Here is a 20,048-nt window from a genome sequence, read left to right as displayed (position 1 = left end):
AGAGGCGATTTGATTGAAAACATATAAGATCCTGAGGGGTCTTGACACGGTGGATGTGGAGAGGATGTTTCCTCTTGTGGGAGAATCTAGAACTAGGGGTCACTGTTTAAAAATAAGGGGTCGCTCATTTAAGACAGAGATGAGGAGAATTTTTTCCTCTCAGAGGGTGGTGAGTCTCTGGAATACTCTTCCTCAAAAGGCGGTGGAAGCAGAGTCTTTGAATATTTTTAAGGCAGAGCTAGATAGATTCTTGATGAACAAGGGGTTGAAAGGTTATCAGGTTATCAGATCAGCCATGATCTTATTGCTCAAGGGGCCGAGTAGCATACTCCTGCTCCGAATTCGAATGTATAAGTAAAGCAGAATCACAGAATTGTTACATTGCAGAAGGAGGCTATTCTTCCCATCGTGTCTACACTGGCTCTCCAAACGAGCAATTCATTTAGTTCCATTCTCCTGCCTTCTTCCCGTAACCCTGCACATTCTTTCTTTTCAGATAATTGTCTAATTCCCTTTCAAATGCTTCAATTCAAACTGTCTCCACCACACTATCAGGCAGTGCAGTCCAGACCCTAACCAGATACAACTTGAAAAATTTTTCTCATACTGCTTTTGCTTCTTTTGCCAAACACCTTAAATCTGTCACTCTGATTCTCGATCCTACACTATTGGGAACAGTTTCTCCCTAGCTACTCTGTCCAGGCCCCTCATGATTTTGAATACTTCCATCAAATCTCCTCTCAACATTCTCCTCTCCAAGGAAAACAGTCCTAACTTCCCTAATCTATCTTCATACCTGAAGTTCCTCATCCATGAAACCATTCTTATGAATCTTTTCTGGACACTATCTAATGCCTTCACATCCTTCCTAAAATGCAGCACGCAGAACTGGATGCCATACTCCAGCTGAGGCTGAACTAGTGATTTATACAAGTTCAACATAACCTTTTGTACTCTATGCCCCTATTAATAAAGCCTAGGATACTGTATGCTTTATTAACTGCTCTCTCCACTTGTCCTGCCACCTTTAATGACTTATACTCATATACATCCAGGTCCCTCTGATCCTGCACCCCCTTTAGAATTGTACCCTTTATTTTACCCTCTACCTCGCAGAAGCTGAGCGCCAACTCTCAGACACTTCCTCCTACCTCCCCCTGGACCATGATCCCACCACTGAACATCAAGCCATTGTTTCCAGGACTGTCACTGACCTCATCTTCTCTGGAGATCTTCCCTCCACAGCTTCCAACCTCATAGTCTCCCAACCTCGGACGGCCTGCTTCTACCTCCTCCCCAAAATCTACAAACAGGACTGTCGCGGTAGACCGATTGTCTCAGCCTGTTCCTGCCCCACGGAACTCATTTCTTCCTATCTTGACTCCGTTCTCTCTCACCTTGTCCAGTCTCTTCCCATGTATATCCATGATTCCTCTGATGCCCTTTGTCATATCAACAATTTCCAGTTCCCTGGCCCCAACTGCCTCCTCTTCACCATGGACGTCCAATCCCTCTACACCTCCATCCCCCACTGGGATGGTCTGACGGCTCTCCGCTTCTTCCTTGAACAGAGGCCCGAACAATCCCCATCCACCACCACTCTCCTCCGGCTGGCTGAACTTGTTCTCTCACTGAACAATTTCTCCTTAAACTTGTCTCACTTCCTCCAAATAAAAGGTGTGGCTATGGGTACCCAGATGGGCCCCAGTTATGCCTGTCTCTTTATGGGGTATGTGGAACATTTCTTGTTCTAGTCCTACTCAGGCCCCCTCCCACAACTCTTTCTCCGGTACATTGATGACTGTTTTAGTGCTGCTTCATGCTCTCGTCTGGGCCTGGAAAAATTAATCAATTCTGCTTCCAATTTCCACCCCTCCATCACCTTCATATGGTCCATCTCCGACACTTCCCTTCCCTTCCCTTCCTTGACCTCTTTGTCTCAATTTCTGGTGATAGACTGTCCACCAATATTCATTACAAGCCGACCGACTCCCACAGCTACCTCGACTATAGCTCCTCACACCCTGCTTCCTGTAAGGACTCTATCCCATTCTCTCAGTTCCTTCACCTCCATTGCATCTGTTCTGATGATACCACTTTCCAAAACAGTGCTACTGATATGTCTTCCTTCTTCCTTAACCGGGGTTTCCTCCACACTGTGGTTGACAGGGCCCTCAACTGTATCTGACCCATCTCTCATGCCTCTGCCCTCACACCTTCGTCTCCCTCCCACAACCATGATAGGGTCCCCTAGTCCTCACTTTTCACCCCACCAGCCTCCGTGTTCAAAGGATCATCCTCCGCCATTTCCGCCAACTCCAGCATGATGGCACCAAACACATCTTCCCTTCACACCTCCCATCAGCATTCCATAGGTACCATTCCCTCCGGGACATCCTGGTCCACTCCTCCATCACCCCCAACACCTCAACCCCCTCCCTCGGCACCTTCCCATGCAATTGCAGTAAGTGCAACACCTGTCCCTTTACTTCCCCCCCTCCTCACTGTCCGAGGGCCCAAACACGCCTTTCAAGTGAAGCAGCACTTCACTTGCACTTCCCTCAATTTAGTCTACTGTATTCGCTGCTCCCAATGCGCTCTCCTCTACATTGCAGAGACCAAACGCAGACTGGGTGACCGCTTTGCGGAACACCTTCGGTCTGTCCGGAAGCATGACCCAGGCCACCCTGCTCTCATGCCCGCATGTCCGTCCTTGGCCTGCTGCAATGTTCCAGTGAAGCTCAACACAAACTGGAGGAACAGCACCTCATCTTCCGATTAGGCACTTTACTGCCTTCTGGACTTAATATTGAGTTCTGCAACTTCAGATCATGAACTCTCTCCTCCATCCTCACCCCCTTTTTTGATCCCCGTTTTTCAAATATTTATTTTTTAATTTTTATGTATATATATTTTTCCCACCTATTTCTATTATTATTTTAAAAAATGTATTCCCATTCATTGTTTTATCCCCACCTTTTAGCCTATCTTGATCTTTTCTGCCCCACACCATCCCCTCCCCCCCCACCCCACTCCCACTAGGGCCATCTGTCACTTGCTCATCCTGCTTTCTACCCTTAATGTCACCATTAGCACCTCCTTTAGCCAGAATCACCACTATTTATGACATCTTTTGCAATCTCTCCTTTGCCTCCACCTATCATTGGCCTTCTATCCAGCTTCACCTGTTCCACCCCACCTTAAACAATATATATTTCACCAAATTTTTACTTCTCTTTAGTTCTGAAGAATAGTCATACAGACTCGAAACGTTAACTTTGTCTTTCTCCCCACAGATGCTGTCAGACCCGCTGAGATTTTACAGCATTTTTGTGTTTGTTAAATACAGACAACTTGTCCAATACCTGCTCCTTATCAATTTTAAACCCTTCAAGTGTCCAGATTACCTCCTTTTTCACCATGACCTGGGTAGCAAATTCTTCCTTGGTAAAGACAAATGCAAAGTATTCATTTAATACCTCAGCTATGTCCCCTTCCACCATGCATAAATCCCCTTTTTGGTCTCTAATCGGTCCCACAGGACTTTTTGCCATCCTTTTATTATTTCTGTGCCTATAGAAGACTTTGGAATTCCTTTTTATGTTAGCTGCCAATCTCTTTTCATTCTCTCCCTTTGCTTCTCTTATTTGCTTTTTCACTTCAGCTCTGAACCTTTTATATTCAGCCTGGTTCTCAGCTGAATTATCCACCTGGCATCACATTCTGGAGAAATCCCTTGATGATTTTCCAATGATACCATAGGATTGTTTACGTCCACCAGAGAGTGCAGAAAGGGCCTCAATTTAACATCGCTTCTGACAGTGCACTCAGCACTGCATTGGACTGCCAGCCAGAAATATGGGCTCAGGTCTCTTAGGTGAGAGTTGAATGCACAACTTTCTTACTCAGAGGCAAGAGTTAGCAACAAGGCTCAGGTGACACAATAGAGTGTTACCACCAAGCTGAGCTACAGAGCACATTAGTCTCTTTGACAATCATAACTGTAAACCACAACTTGATCCACAGATATTACCTCAGCACGTGAATGAAGGACAGGACAGGACACACTTAAAGTGATCAACTATCGCTTTATTGCAATCTCAGCACACTGAACAATAATCAAAATATCAAAAATCACATGATCCATTGAGAAAGTAACAACAATACACCCCAGTGCTGGAGTTCAATTGACAGTGATAAACAGAGAGATAGAAAATAATTAAAGGTCAGGTCTGGGGGGCGGGGGAGTCAGTGACAGGAGGCTCTGGCTAGACCTTCTCTTTGATAGAGTCACTTAAAAATATTATATTATCTGTAAAAGAAAAAACAACAACAAATCAGTGAAACAGGAAAATTTGGTGAATAGTAAAATGCCAAAATACTGTTTGAATTTTAGGCCTTTTCTAAACTGATTATTTCCTATCTTAGATCAGTCTCAAGTGCAAGTCCTAACAGCCCAATCTTCAAGATGGCCGAGTCTTCCATGGGGATCTCCGGAATGATAAGCTGGATTTTACAGTGTTTACGTGTTTTCAGCAAGGGGGTCATGTAAAATTTGTCAGGTAGCTAGCCATTGCCTTTTCACCAACCCCCAACCCTGTTCCCATAATATTGGGGCTGGGTAACGTGCCCACGAGCCTGCCCATGTTTAGGCCTATTGAGATCCTTAAGTGACCAATTACACTAAGTGTAATATTGACCAAGGACACTATAAACATCCCAAAGATATCAGATAAGGAAGGAGCTAATGGGAGGAAAGATCTTGTAACAGTCTCTATCACGAGGAACAAAGTATTTGAGAAACTAATGGAACTAAAGGCAGTCAAGTCGCCAGGACCTGATGGCCTGTATCCAAGGGTTTTAAAGGAAGTGGCTGCAGAGATAATGGAGGCATTGGTGGAAATATTCCAGAACTCACTGGATTCCTGGAAGGTCCCAGTGGATTGGAAAACTGCTAATGTGACACCCCTGTTCAAGAAGGAAGAGAGACAAAAGAACAAAACTATAGGCCAATCAGCCTAACATTTGTTGTTGGGAAAATGCTAGAGTCCATTATTAAGGAAGAAATAGCAGGACATTTAGAAAAGCTTAACGCAATCAAACAGAGTCAACATGGTTTTGTGAAAGGGAAATCATGTTTGATTTGCTGGAGTTCTTTGAGGGTATAACAAACAGAGTTGATAAAGGGGAACCGGTAGATGAAGTGTATTTGGATTTTCAGAAGGCATTCTATAAGATGCCACATAAAAGGTTATTGTACATGATAGGAGCTCACGGTATTGGGGGTAATGTATTAGCATGGACTGAGGATTCAGAGGAGACAGAGAGTCAGGATTAATGGGTCTTTTTCAGGTTGGAAAGACGTAACTAGTGGAGTGCCACAAGGATCAATCCTAGGGCCTCAATTATTTACTATGTATATTAATGGCTTGGAGGAGGGAGCAGAGTGTAATGTATCCAAATTTGCTGACGATATGAAAATAGGTGGGAGAGCATGTAGTGATGAGGGCATAAGGAATCTGCTAGGGGATATAGATAGGTTGAGTGGGCAAAAACTTAGCAGTTGGAGTTTAATGTAGGAAAGTGTGAGGTCATGCACTTTGGTAGGAAGAATCAAAAGGCAGACTATTATTTAAATGGAGAGAGACTTCAAAAAAGTTCATGCACAGTGGGATCTGGGTGTACTTATGCATGAAACATAAAAAGTTAGCATGCAAGTAATTAAGAAGGCAAATTGATTTTTGACTTGTATTGCTAGGGGGCTGGAGTTTAAAAATAAGGAAGTCTTGATACAACTCTACAGGGTGTTAGTGAGGCCGCACCTGGAGTACTGTGTACAGTTTTGGTCCCTGTATTTAAGAAAGGATATACTGGCATTGGAGGCAGTTCAAAAGAGATTCACTAGGCTGATTCCTGGGATGAAGAGGTTGACTTATCAAGAACGGCTAAACAGTTTAGGCCTTTATTCATTAGAGTTTAGAAGAATGAGGGGTGATCTTATTGAAATGTACAAGATTCTGGGGGGCTTGACAGAGTAGATGTTGAGAAGATGTTTCCACTAGTGGGGGAGCCTCGAACTAGGGGACATAGTTTCAAAGGAGTGTCCCCTTATTCTGTAATTGAGATACAAAGGAATTTCTTCTCTCAGAGGGTAGTGAATGTCTGGAATTCTCTGACAGTTGTGAATCACTGAAAGTATTTAAAGAGGTGGCGGATAGATTTTTGAAATATCGGGGAGTTGAGGGCTATGAGGAGCTGGCATGAAAGAGAAGTTGGGGCCTGGGGCAGATCAGCCATGATCTTATTGAATGGCAGGGCAAGCTTGAGGAGCCAAATGGCCTACTCCTGCTCCTATTTCTTATGTTCTTATCTCATTAAAACATATAAAATTCTTACAGGGATGGACAGACTGGATGCAGGGATGATACTTCCTCTGGCAGGGGGGGTCTAGAACAAGGGGTGACAGTCTCAGGATACGGGGTAGGCCATTTAGGAGTGAGATGAGGAGAAACCTCATCATTCGGAGGTTGTGAACCTGTGGAATTCTGTACCACAGAAGGCTGTGGAGGCCAAGTCACTGAATATATTTAAGAAGGAATAGATAGATTTCTGGACTCTAAAGGCATCAAGGGGTATGGGGAGAGAGCAGGAGTACGGCGTTGAGATAGAGGGTCAGCCATGATCATATTGAATGGTGGAGCAGGCTCAAAAGGGCTGAATGACCTATTCCTGCTCCTATTTTCTATGCTTCTATGACTGCCTGCATTTAAAGTGGATTAGGCACCAGGACCGGATGAGATGCATCCGAGGATACTGAGGGAAGTGAGAGTGGAAATTGCAGAGGTGCTGGCCATAATTTTCCAGTCATCCTTCAACTCAAGGGTGGTGCCAGAGGACTTAAAAAAGGTGTAAAGATAAGTTCAGTAACAGCAGGACAGTCAATTTAACCTTGGTGGTGGGGAACCTTATGGAAACAATTTTAACTAACTTGATGCGGGTAATGCTGCTGATGTGATGTACATGGATTTCCAAAAGACATTTGATATAGTTCCACACAACAGACTTGTGATCAAAGTTATAGCTCGTGGAATAAAAGGGAAGCAACACGGATACAAAATTGGCTGAGTAACAGGGAACAGAGAGTAATGATTAATAGATGTTTTTCAGCTGGAGGAAAGTTTGGAGTTCCTAGGGGTCAGTGTTGGGGCCCTTGCTCTTCCTGATATATATTAATGACCTAGACTGTGGTGTACAGGGCACAACTTCAAAATTTGGAAATTTTGTAAACAGTGAGGAGTATAGTGTAGAACTTCAGAAAGAACTTGGACAAGTTGGTGGAATGAGAGGACAAGTGACAGATGAAATTTAATGCAGAGAAGTGGGAAGTGATTCACCTTGGTAAGAAGAACATGAAGAGGCAATATAAAATAAACTGAAGGGCAGAGAGACCTATATTTGCTTAGATCATTGAATGTGGCAAGACAGGTTGAGAGGGTGGTTAATAAAGCATCCTGGGCTTTATTAATAGGGGTACAGAGCAAGGAAGTTATGTTAAGGTTGTATAGAACACTGGTTCAGCCTCAACTGGAGTATTGCATCCAGTTCTGGGTGTCACACTTTAGGAAATATATGAAGGCATTAAGAGTGCAGAAAAGATTCATGAGAATGATTCCAGGGATGAGGAACTTCAGTTATGAAGATAGATTGGAAAAGTTTGGACTTTTCGTATGAGAAGAGAAGGTTGAGAGGAGATTTGATAGAGGTGTTCAAAATCATGAGAGGTTTGGACAGAGTAGATAGGGAGAAACTGTTCCCACTGGGGCAAGAATCGAGAATTAGAAGCACAAATCTAAGGTGATTCGCAAAAGAAGCAATAGTGACATGAGAAGAAACTTTTTCACGCAGCGAGTGGTTACGATCTGGAATACCCTGCCAGACAGTGTGGGGGCAGCAGATTCAATGGAGGCAGTCAAGAGGGAATTATGTGAAAAGAAAGAATGTGCAGGGCTACAGGGAGAAGGCAGGGGAATGGCACTAGGTGAATTGCTCATTCAGAGAGCCGGTGCAGACATGATGGACTGAATGGCCTCCTTCTATGCGGTTACCATTCTGTGATTCTGTTCTTTGCAGCTCGTTGCCATGATTTGGGATTCGCTGCCTCAAATGGTATGTGTCATATAGTGACACAGAGTCAGTACGGCATAGAAGGAGACCGTTTGGCCCATTGAGTCCATGTCGGGATCTGACTGACATGATGAGTAGTGGCAGAAGCAGATTCAATAACAACTTTGAGGGAACTGGAGATGCAGGATAAAAATTTGCAGGACTGTGGAGAAAAGACAAGGGAAGGAGAACTTAGTGTTCCTTTTGATGTTACCCATTAATATTTCCTCATATATTCTCTTTCTAACCTCAGTTCTCTTTATTTGACTGATTTAAGTCAGGGGTAACTGGGAAGGGCTCACCTGCCACCACAGTAGTTGCCTGTCTTCGAACGTTGCTCTTATCCACGTATTCACCATAGTCTAGTTTCCCCTCCACATAAATTCTGGCCCTGCTCAGGAAAAGAGTGAGAAATAATTCCAGCAGAAGCAGCACCAGAAAATCCACGGCAGACAATCAGGGATAGAAGCATTCCCAGGGCTCCATTCTGAGAGGAAAGGAAATTCATCACAAGGTTCTGTGCCTCAGCTTCAGTCCCCAAGGTTGTGTTCTCTGCCCAGTGCCAGGTGTAAGAACACCTCCTCAGGGCTGGAGAGGACCTGGGAGTGGCTGGGAAAGGATAAAGTTGTGGTCCACGTGAGCACCAACAACATGGGTAAGACTAAGAAAGAGCTTCTATTAAGGGAATATGAGTAGCTAGGGGCTAAATTAAAAAACAGAACCACGAAGATAATAATCTCTGAATTATTACCGAAGCCATGAGCAAATTGGCTTAGGGTAAATAAGATTGGAAAGTTAAATGAGTGGCTCAAAGATTGGTGTAAGAAAAGTGGGTTTCGATTCATGGGGCACTGGAACCAGTACTGGAGAGAGTGGGAGCTGTATCATTGGCGCGGAATGTTAAACTTGGATAAAACAATGTTTTTAACTCAACTGGAGTGTTGCGTCCATTTCCGGCATCACACTTTAAAAAGGATGTGAAGGCATTGGAGAGAGTGCAAAAAAGATTCATGAGAATGATTCCAGGGGCGAAGAACTTCAGTTATGAAGATAGATTGGAGAAGTTAGGACTGTTTTCCTATTAGATGAGAAGGATGAGAAGAGATTTGATAGAGGCATTTGAAATAATGAGGGGTTTGGACAGAATAGATAGGGAGAAACTGTTTTCACTGGGTGAAGGATTGAGAATCAGAGGCACAGATTTAAGGTGATTGGCAAAAGAAGCAATAGTGACATGAAGAGAAGCTTTTTCACGCAGCGAGTGGTTAGGATCTGGAATACGCTGCCTGAGTGCAGTAGAAGCTGCTTCAATGGAGGCATTCCAGAGGGAATTGGGTTATTATGTCAAAAGGAAGAATGTGCAGAGCTAGGGGTGAAGGAGGTGGAATGGCACTAGGTGACATGCTCATTCAGGGAGCCAGCGCAGACATGATGGGTTGAATGGCCCTCTTCTGTGATGTAATCATTCTGTAATTCTGTCCACTCATTTTTGATGGTGAAATGGAAATAGAGTGAACATCTCCCAACATCTGATATCCAACCTCGGCTCAGGAGAGTGAATATAATGTGACTTCACTTACCCCTTCTTCACATACTGATACGCCAAATCCCTCAAGCCTGGTCTGAATATGGAAATTCGATGCCATGTTGTCTTCTGGCTGATGTCACCTGCAATAATTTAGCAACAACTTTACCAAATCATTCTTCATTGTTCAGCCTGATACACATCACAGAGTGCCCAAGATGATGCTCATAGTGCGAATGAGATGAGAATAATGGTATCTGTCTCATCATGCACAGGCTCTTTGACAGAGCTGTTTGTTTAGTCCCACAAAACTGACCTGGGCCTCTCATCGCCCATCCGTGGGAGGAAAAAGCAGTCTTAGTGCAGAATGGAGAATGAGTAGTTCAAAGGAAAAGAGAGAATGGTAGTGATGGGAGGGAGTGAACGGAATAGTAGGGCAGTTACGGGTAGGGATATGGGGAAGCAATGAATCCGAAACGAAGGGAGCTTATGAGGGAAACGTTTTCCCCACAAATCAGAATTGCAGGCTGCAGTTGTTGGTGACTCTCAAGTTTGCGTCTCATCTATAAAACCTTCCTCTCTCTCATTCACTTCATGCAAAAAAAAACACTTAAAATACATTTGACCTGAATAAGTGTTTGAAATCTGCCCTTTTGGGAGAACGGAGCCAAGAGCAGAGAGCGGAGCCGGGGGTCGGGGGAGGAGGAGAGCGAGCCATGAAGTTAAAAGAGCGCAAGAAAAGGCGAGACTGAGAGTGGATCACAGAAGATAAAAGAGCGCGAGAAAGATTGAGGCTGAGAGCAGAGCCTGGAGGATAGAAGAGCACGAGAAAAAGTGAGAGTGCAGCATGGAGGATAGAGTGCAAGGAAGAGCAAGAGTGAGAGCGGAGCCGGGAGGATGAAAGAGCGAGACCAAGAGGGGAGGCTGGAGACAAAAGAGGGCGAGAAAGTGCGAGACTGAGAGTGGAGCCAGGAGGGTAGAAGAGAGCGAGGAAGAGCGAGACTGAGAGTGGAGCCTGATTATAATAGAAAGCAAGGAAGAGCGAGAGAGAGAGAACGGAGCCGGGTGGATAAAAGAGCACTTGGGCAAAAAAGTGGGCACTAGCTAGATTGTTAAAAGAGGGAATAGCGTGAACATATGAACATACGATTAGGAGCAGGAGGTGGCCATTTGGCCCCTCGAGCCTGCTCCGCCATTCAATAATATCATGGCTGATCTGATTGTGATCTCAACTCCACATCCCCCCATCCCCGATAACCTTTGACTCCCTTGTTAGTCAAGAATCTATCTACCTCTGCCTTAAAAATATTCGATGATCCTGCCTCCTCCACTCTCTGAGGAAGAGTTCCAAAGACTCACGACCCTCTGGGAGAATATTTTTTTCTCATCTCTGTCTTATTTTTAAACTGTGTCCCCTAGTTCTAGTCCCTCCCACAAGGGAAAACATCCTTAAAGCATCCACCCTGTCAAGTCCCCTCAGGATCTAATATGTTTCAATAAGGTCACCTCTCAATCTCAAGGGTTTCTTTTACATCATTGGTGGGCAGCTGGGAACCATGTGTGTATGAAGTGTCTCCTGCTGCTCCTGCTCAAACGCGGGGGGGCAGCTGGAGTCACTGTGGAGTGTCAGGGAGGATGAAAATTTCCTGGAACAGACGTTCCAGGAAGTGGTCACCCCATGGGCAGAGAGAGGTCAGGATAGTAGGTTGGTGGCCATCAGGAAGAGCAGGAACGAGCAGGTACTACAGAAGTCTTCAGGGCATGTGCCAATCTCAAACTGGCACTCAGCATTGGAGACTGCTGCGAGTGACGAGACCCTGAAGGAGTACAGTCCAGACCATGGACAAGGGACTGTACAGGAGGGAACAAAGTGTAGAAATGTAGTTGTTGAGGAGATCCCATGGTCAGGGGAACAGACAGGCATTTCTGTAAACATGACCGTGTGTCCTATATGGTAGACATCACGGAGAAGGTGCAGAACATTCTGCAGGGGGAAGGGAGTGAGCCAGAAGCTGTGGTACATATTGGTGCCAATAACATAGGGGAGGCAGGCATTGAGGTGCTGCTGTTAGATTCTCAGGAGCTCAGTGAAAGTTAAAAAATAGAACCTTGAAGGCAGTAATCTCTGGATTCCTCCCAGGGCCACGTGCTAGTGAGAATAGAAAGGTATGGAGCGTCAACGTGTGGCTTGAAGCAGGCGCAGGAAAGAGGGCTTCAGGCTCCTGGGGATTTGGAGCCAGTTCTAGGGCAGGAGGAACCTAAAGTAATGGGGTGCAACTCAACAGGACTGGGACCAATGGCCTCGATTCACTCCTGTGGTTTGGGAGGGTTTAAACTAAATTGGCAGAGGGATTAGCACCAACATATAGAAGTGGGAAAGAGGAGCAAGGTGCATAACATTAGAATACTAGGCAGAGAAGGAAATAGTTCCATGTTAGATTGGAGCAGACTGTCATAACATCACAAGCATCATATCATGATGATGTGACTTGTGCATGTGTGATATTAATCTTTAATTCTGTAAGTAGATCAAACATATGTTGAACTGTTTAAAAAGGACTTTTAAAAAGCAAGCAAAGACACTGACTTAAGATGGCTGTCACAAGGCACCTGGCATTTGGTAATACATGTTGACCAATGTGGAATGCAATTAAGAAGTGCCCAGGCATCCTCCTGTGGAACTTCATACCTGATGATGTCAAGAACTACTTCAAAAGATTTAGTGAAACTGTACTGGACCTCACATTTGCATTTCTATAAGGTAACCTCTCAAGTGAAGACAGTAAGTATACCATGATAATAGTTCCATGGAAAGGTGTTCTTTCTATCTCATCAAGATGGATAATGAATCATTCAGGAATTAATGGCTGGAACACTACAGAAACTAATCAGCTTGGCCATAAACCAATAGTCACGGTCTGTGAAGCAAATACCTTCTGAAATCATTGGGGAGAGAGGTCATGTGACTAGAATAACCAATAATGAATCTCTTTTATTACAACATGCAAGCTGCTAAGCAGCAGTCTGGAAAGTAACCTGCCAATGGGGCAGTAATGCTCTCCCAATCCCCTTCTCTCCCAAGTTCAACTCTGTTGCAGTTTAAAATCTAGCACAGAAACAGAACATTTCCATCAGAAAGAACCTCAGGAGAAAAAAATCAACTTTTGGAAAAGAGGGATTACAGTTTTAAAAAGTGACTGTCTCCAGAAATTGCAGTTTATAGGGGCTTCACTTCCAGTGAATTTTCATGACCACCATAGAAAGATCTGCTGCAACCACATTGACTAGCAAAGGACTCAAACAGTGAAATCTGTATTTTTTTAGCTTTTAGCATTGAATTCAAACTTGGCCAAAAGTAACTTCCTACTGTATAGCTTGTAGTTTTTGCGCACTTGTTTGCATGCAGGCGTGCGTGTATTGCGAAGGTCAGACATGGGATTTACCTTTTATAAATATCTTTATATGAGTGGGTTTTTAGCTCAATAAAAACTTTATGTTTAAAATTCAAGAATGCCTGGCAGACTGGATTCTTTGCAATCAGCACGTAAATGGTTAAGCACAGACATTGAGTAAAAATACTTAACAGATCTTTATCTTTACAGATTCACAAAAACCCTGTTACAGTCAGACCTGGAATGGTAGGAGAGGGAAGACATTTTTATGGTTCCTCACGCAGCCGTAACAGAACTAAAAAGAAATAGTGGGCTGAAATTTCCCCCCATCAGGGGGGTTGTGAACCTTGCGAGCGTGAACCCGATCAGCACCCCTGAACGGGTGCGTGCCGCCATTTTACGTGGGCGGGCCAATTAAGGCCTGCCCAGTGTGATGCTCGCTCGGAAGCGTTGTGTGGGCGGCCGGCGGGGGGGGAATTCCCTGAGTGGTTCCCTGTGCTCTTTCACCCAAAAGAGTGCAGTGATCTCCCTGAGGCACAGAGGTGCCTCAAGGAGATTTGTTTCAGTGTTAAACTTTTAAATAAAGGTTTTAAAACTTTAAAACACGTCCCCCACATAGAATCACAGAATCACAAAGTGCAGAAGAGGCCCTTCAGCCCATCGAGTCTGCACTGACATGTGAGAAACACCTGACCTACCTACCTAATCCCATTTACCAGCACTTGGCCCATAGTCTTGAATGTTATGATGTGCCAACTGCTCATCCAGGTACTTTTTAAAGGATGTGAGGCAACCCGCCTCCACCACCCTCCCAGGCAGCGCATTCCAGGCCGTCACCACCCTCTGGGTAAAATAGGTTTTCCTCACATCCCCCGTAAACCTCCTGCCCCTCACCTTGAACCTGTGTCCCCTCGTGACTGACCCTTCAACTAAGCGGAACAGCTGCTCCCTATCCTCGATCAGGTTCCCCCTCAGTCTTCTCTGCTCCAACGAAAACAACCCAAGTCTATCCAACCTCACTTCATAACTTAAATGTTTCATCCCAGGCAACATCCTGATGAATCTCCTCTGCACCCCCTCCAGTGCAATCACATCCTTCCTATAATGTGGCGGCCAGAACTGCACACAGTACTCCAGCTGTGGCCTCACCAAGGTTCTATACAATTCCAACATGATCTCCCTACTTTTGTAATCTTTGCCTCGATTGATAAAGGCAGGTGTCTCATATGCCTTTTTCACCACCCCACTAACATGCCCCTTCGCCTTCAGAGGTCTATGGACACACACGCCAAGGTCCCTTTGCTCCTCAGAACTTCCTAGTGCCATGCCATTCATTGAATACTTTCTTGTCAAATTACTCCATCCAAAGTGTATCAGCTCACACTTTTCAGGGTTAAATTCCATCTGCCACTTATCTGCCCATTTGACCATCCCGTCTATATCTTCCTGTAGCCCAAGACACTCAACCTCACTGTTAGCCACCCGGCCAATCTTTGTGTCATTCGCAAAATTACTAATCCTACCCCCCACAGAGTCATTTATGTCGTTTATATAAATGACGAATAATAGGGGACCGAGAACAGATTCCTGTGGTGCGCCACTGGACGCTGGCTTCCAGTCACTAAAGCATTCTTCTGTCATCACCCTCTGTCTCCTACATCTGATCAAATTACCTTGTATACAATGTGCATTTGCTTTCTTTATAAGTCTCCCATGTGGGACCTTGTCAAAGGCTTTGCTGAAATCCATATTGACAACATCAACTGCACTACCCTCATCTACACACCTGGTCACCTCCTCAAAAAATTTAATCAAATTTGTTAGGCATGACCTCCCTCTGACAAAGCCATGCTGACTATCCCTGATCAAACCTTGCCTCTCCAAGTGGAGATAGATACTCTCCTTCAGAACTTTCTCCAATAGCTTCCCCACCACTGATGTGAGACTCACTGGCCTGTAGTTCCCTGGCTTATCTCTACAACCCTTCTTAAATAGCAGAACTACATTAGCTGTTCTCCAGTCCTCTGGCACCTCCCCCGTGGCCAGAGAGAAATTAAAAATTTTGGTCAGAGCCCCTGCGATCTCCTCCCTTGCCTCCCTCAGCAGTCTGGGACACAAATCATCCGGACCTGGAGATTTGTCCACTTTTAAGCCTGCCAACACCTTCAATACCTTGTCACCCCCTATATTAATTTGCTTAAGAACGTTGCAGTCTCTCTCCCCGAGTTCAATACCTTCATCCTCATTCTCCTGGGTGAAGACGGATGTGAAGTATTCATTCAACACTCTAGCGATGTCCTCTGGCTCCACCCATAGATTCCCCCCTTGGTCCCTTATGGGTCCTACTCTTTCCCTGGTTATCCTCTTCCCATTGATATACTTATAGAATATCTTGGGATTTTCCCTACTTTTACCAGCCAGAGCTTTCTCATATCCCCTCTTTGCTCTCCTAATTGCATTCTTAAGCTCCATCCTGCACTTTCTGTACTCCACTAATGCCTCCACTGATCTGCATTCCTTGTACCTGCTAAAAGCCTCTCTTTTCCTTCTCATCGTAACCTGAATACCTCTGGTCATCCATGGTTCTCTGGGCTTGCTACTCCTTCCTATCACCCTAGAGGGAACATGTTGAGCCTATACCCTCCCTATTTCCTTTTGAACACCCCCCACTGTTCCTCTGTAGATTTCCCCACAAGTAACTGTTCGCAGTCTACCTTGGCCAGATCCTGCCTTATTTTATTAAAATCCACTCTCCCCCAGTCCAAAACAGTTTTTTACAACTTGTCGATTTCTTTGTCCATAACAAACTTAAACTGTACCATGTTGTGGTTGCTATCGCTAAAATGCTCGTCCACCACCACTTCAGCCACCTGTCCGGCTTCATTCCCCAGAATTAGGTCCAGCACTGCGCCGTCCCTTGTTGGACCCTCTACATATTGACCTAAAAAGTTCTCCTGTACACATTTCAAGAAATCCACTCCATCCAAGCCCTTAACACTATGTCTATCCAAATTAATGTTGGGAAAGTTGAAATCACCTAATATAATTATCCTATTGTTATTGTTTTTACACACCTCCACAAATTGTGCATGTATTTGCTCCTCAATTTCCCGCTGACTATCTGGGGGTCTATAATAAACACCTAACAATGTGGCTGCCCCTTTTTTATTCCTAAGCTCCACCCACAAAGCTTCATTCGATGCCCCCTCCAAGATATCATCTCTCCTTACTGCAGTAACTGACTCCTTAACTAATAATGCAACGCCTCCTCCTCTTTTACTCGCTTCCCTGTCTCGCCTGAAGATTCTATATCCCGAAATGTTGAGCTGCCAATCCTGCCCTTCCCTCAACCACGTCTCAGTGATGGCTACTATATCACAATTCCACGTGTCAATCCTCACCCTTAACTCATCCGTTTTACCTGTAATACTCCTGGCATTAAAGTAGAGGCCATCCAGCCTTGCCTTACTCCCTTGAAGCTTAATGCAGCTGTATGCTCTCTGACTTGATTGTTTAGTTTGTCCTACCCTTCCCTTTTGAGGGAACATACCTTGACTGTGCCCAAACCATCTCCTCTTTGAAGGTAGCCCATTGTTCAGCTACTGTTTTTCATGCCAACCTTTGGTTCCAGTCTATCCGGCCCAGCTCCGTCCTTGCCCCATTGAAGTCCGCTCTCTGCCAGTTGATTATTCTTATGCTGGATTGACCAATATCCTTTTCCATCATCATCCCAAACCTAATGATACAATAATCACTGTCCCCTAACTGTTTCCCCACTGTCACTTGATCTACTTGGCCCACCTCATTCCCAAGAACCAGGTCTAGCAGTGCCACCTTTCTTGTTGAACTGGACACATACTGCTGTAGGAAATTCTCCTGAGCACAATCTTGGAACGTTTATTCCTCACTACCCCTTACACTATCATTATAACAGTCTATATACAGGTAATTAAAGTCCCCCTTTATAACTACTCTATGATGTTTACACCTCTCTGTAATTTCCTTGTACATTTGTCCCTCTATATCCTTCCCACTAGCTGGTGGTCTATATATTACACCGAGAAATGTAATTTCACCCTTCTTATTCCTTAGCTCCAGCCAAATCGATTCTGTCCTTGAATCCTCTGACACATCTTCTTTCTCCAGTACTGCAATACTCTCCTTAACCAAAAACACCACCCCTCCTCCTGTTTTCCCTTTCCTATCTTTTCTGAACACTTTGTAACCAGGAAGATTTAACACCCATATCTGCCCTTCCTTAAGCCAGGTCTCCATTATCGCCACAACATCATAATCACACAAGGCAATCTGTGCCTGTAACACCCTAATTTTATTAACTATACTCTGTGCATTCACAAACACGCAGTGTAACCCTGATTTAGACTTCATTACTTGCACCCTTACTCCAACTCCATCTATTAACTTACTATTCTCCATTTTAGTGCTATCTGCCTCTCCCAGTATTCCATGCACCCTGGTATTACTTTTTAATATCCTCTCCTGGTTCCCATAACCCTGCTGAGTTAGTTTAAATCCTCCCCAGTATCACTAGCACAACCACCTCAAGGAACTCAGTCCCGGCTCTGTTTAGATGCAACCCGTCTGGCTTGTACAGGTGCCATCTCCCCCAGAGTAAGTTCCAGTGTCCCAGGAATCTAAAGCCCTCCCTCCTGCACCATCTTTCCAGCCATGCATTCATCTGTCTTAACCTCCTATTCCACTACTCACTTGCACGTGGCACTGGGAGTAATCCGGAGATTACTACTTTAGACGTCCTGCTTGCTAATTTTCTACCTAGCTCCCTAAGTTCCGATTGCAGGACCACATCCCCCTTCCTACCTATGTCATTAGTACCAGTGTGGGCCATGACCTCTGGCTGTTCACCCTCCCCCACAAGAATGACCTGCAGCTGTGCTGTGACATTGTTGACCTTGACACCAGGGAGGCAACAAACCATCCTGGAGTCACGTTGATGGCTGCAGAAACTCCTGTCTGTTCCTTTAAATAAAGAATCCCCTATCAGTCCTTCTTCTTCCTCCCCTCCTGTACAGCTGGGCCACCCGTGGTGCCACGGGCTTGGTTCTTGTTACACTCCTCCAAGGATCTATCGCCCTCACTGATAGCCAGAGTGGAAAACCGGTTAGTGAGTGGGGCATCTGGGGGCTCCTGCACTACCTGCCTGTTTTTCTTAGACTGCCTGACGGTCACCCATTCCCTATCTGCCTGCTTGCCCCTAACTTGCGGTGTGACCACCTCGCTGATTATGCTATCCACATGGTTCTCTGCCTTCCAGATGCACCTCAGTGACTCCAGCTGCTGCTCAAGCTCTGAAACGCTGTGCTCAAGCTTGTGACACTGTCCTTCTGGCCCCATGCAGGTCAATGGGCAGCAAGACTCTGTCGCCGGTACCTGTCCATCGCCAGCTCTTTCACTCCAGCCCAGGGGCTGTCCTGTTCTGCTCTTGAAGGTCCTCCTTAAATGTACTTCACCAGGTCTCCTTTGCCTGGCACGTCCTCTTTCTTGGCCTCATGGTGTCCTGTCCTGTCCCGTATTGCCCTGTCTGGGAGGTGAAATCTGTGTCCTGCCAGTCTTGGTCGCCTCTCCATCACAATGTCCATTTCTCTGTCGCAGTTCTTCATTGTGTGATGCCCAGAATTTTACGTAGGCAACACTGGTGAAAGTCATCCAGCCCTACATGACACCTCTGATATTCTCTTCCACGGGCACAATGGTGGCTGTAAAATTCCTCGGGTGGCCTTCCCATCACGTTTCTGCCCACCCTGACCTCTCTGGGACGGGCGAGACCAAGGCTTGCCTGCCTGCCCTTGCCCCTGTTGAGGCCCTTAAGTGACCAATTATTGCCCACTTCAGGGCTGTTTCCCACCCACCCTCAATTTTCAGACAGTGGGGAGGCCCAAAAAGTGGCCCTGTTCAGGCCTTGGGCAGGATAGGGGGGGATGGGTGCCTCCATCAGTACCCTCTTTTTAACATTGGGCACCCAGCCCCCCAAAAGTATTGGGCCCTGCAGGTCCTCCCTCCCACCTGGCCTCTCCACCAACACCCCCAACCCCTCTGCACTCCCTCCTGGGCCTCACCTGCCCTCCCTACCCTGAAACCCCCAATACTTACTTGGTCCTGGACTCCCAGGTCTTAGACTCTGGGGACTGCTTGCTGGGGGAGGCATTTCCATAGTGGTATTGTCACTAGACCAGTAATCCAGAGACCCAGAGTAATGCTCTGGGGACCCAGGTTCAAATCAGATGATGACATTTGAATTCAATAAAGAATCTGGAATTAAAAGTCTAATGATGACCATGAAACCAGTGTCGATTGTCGTAAAAACCCATCTGGTTCACTAATGTCCTTTAGGGAAGGAAATCTGCCGTCCTTACCTGGTTTGATGTGGTTGACACTTAAATGCCCTCTGAAATGGCCTAGCAAGCCACTCAGTTAGGGGTGGGCAATAAATGCTGGCGATGCCCCTATCCCATGAACAGGTATTAAAAAAGAGCCCCAGCCCTGTCCAGTGCAGCTTCTGGCACAGATTGACCGGCAGATCTTGAAGATGGAGTTTCCTCTCGAGTGGGGGCTGGAAGTCCTGCCTCCTGCCGATCTCTGCTTGTTGGAGTGTTAAATGGCTGCGGGGCAGGCAGTATTGGCTGGGAGGTGTTCCTCGCCAAATCCTCAGATGGCAGGAAGGGAAACCCGACCATCTTAAAAATCCTGGCACATGTCTCGACAGGATAACTTGGGTTCTAAATAAGGGTCATATTCAACTCGAGACATTAACTGTGTTTCTCTCTCCACAGATGCTGGCAAACTTTGTTTTTGTTATGCCCACAGTACTCTTAGGGAGGGAGTTCTGGATTTTGATCCAGCGACAGAGGAGGAATAGCATCCTCGGGGTGAATTTCACAGGATGGGGAGCGCAAACTGACCTATTTAAAAAAGGCCGTCCTGCAATTATA

The 20,048-nt window shown here is 45.5% G+C and overlaps 1 protein-coding gene across 1 annotated transcript in view; it reads right to left on the bottom strand.

The window, feature by feature from the left end:
- Positions 1–4,068: 4,068 nt before the first annotated feature.
- Positions 4,069–20,048, bottom strand: part of ssbp1 (single-stranded DNA binding protein 1) — a 62,763-nt gene continuing 46,783 nt past the window's right edge. Inside the window, exons 5-7 of the mRNA XM_078550491.1 lie at positions 9,744–9,831; positions 8,466–8,554; positions 4,069–4,312 (exon numbers count right to left, since the gene is read on the bottom strand). Of these exons, the coding sequence (XP_078406617.1) occupies positions 4,269–4,312; positions 8,466–8,554; positions 9,744–9,831 (221 nt within the window). The 3' untranslated portion in view covers positions 4,069–4,268. The remainder of the gene's footprint in view (positions 4,313–8,465; positions 8,555–9,743; positions 9,832–20,048) is intronic.

Source organism: Cetorhinus maximus, chromosome 10, assembly GCF_964194155.1.
Source record: "Cetorhinus maximus chromosome 10, sCetMax3.hap1.1, whole genome shotgun sequence".
NCBI lineage: Eukaryota > Metazoa > Chordata > Chondrichthyes > Lamniformes > Cetorhinidae > Cetorhinus > Cetorhinus maximus.
This window is presented reverse-complemented; position numbering and strand designations above follow the sequence as displayed.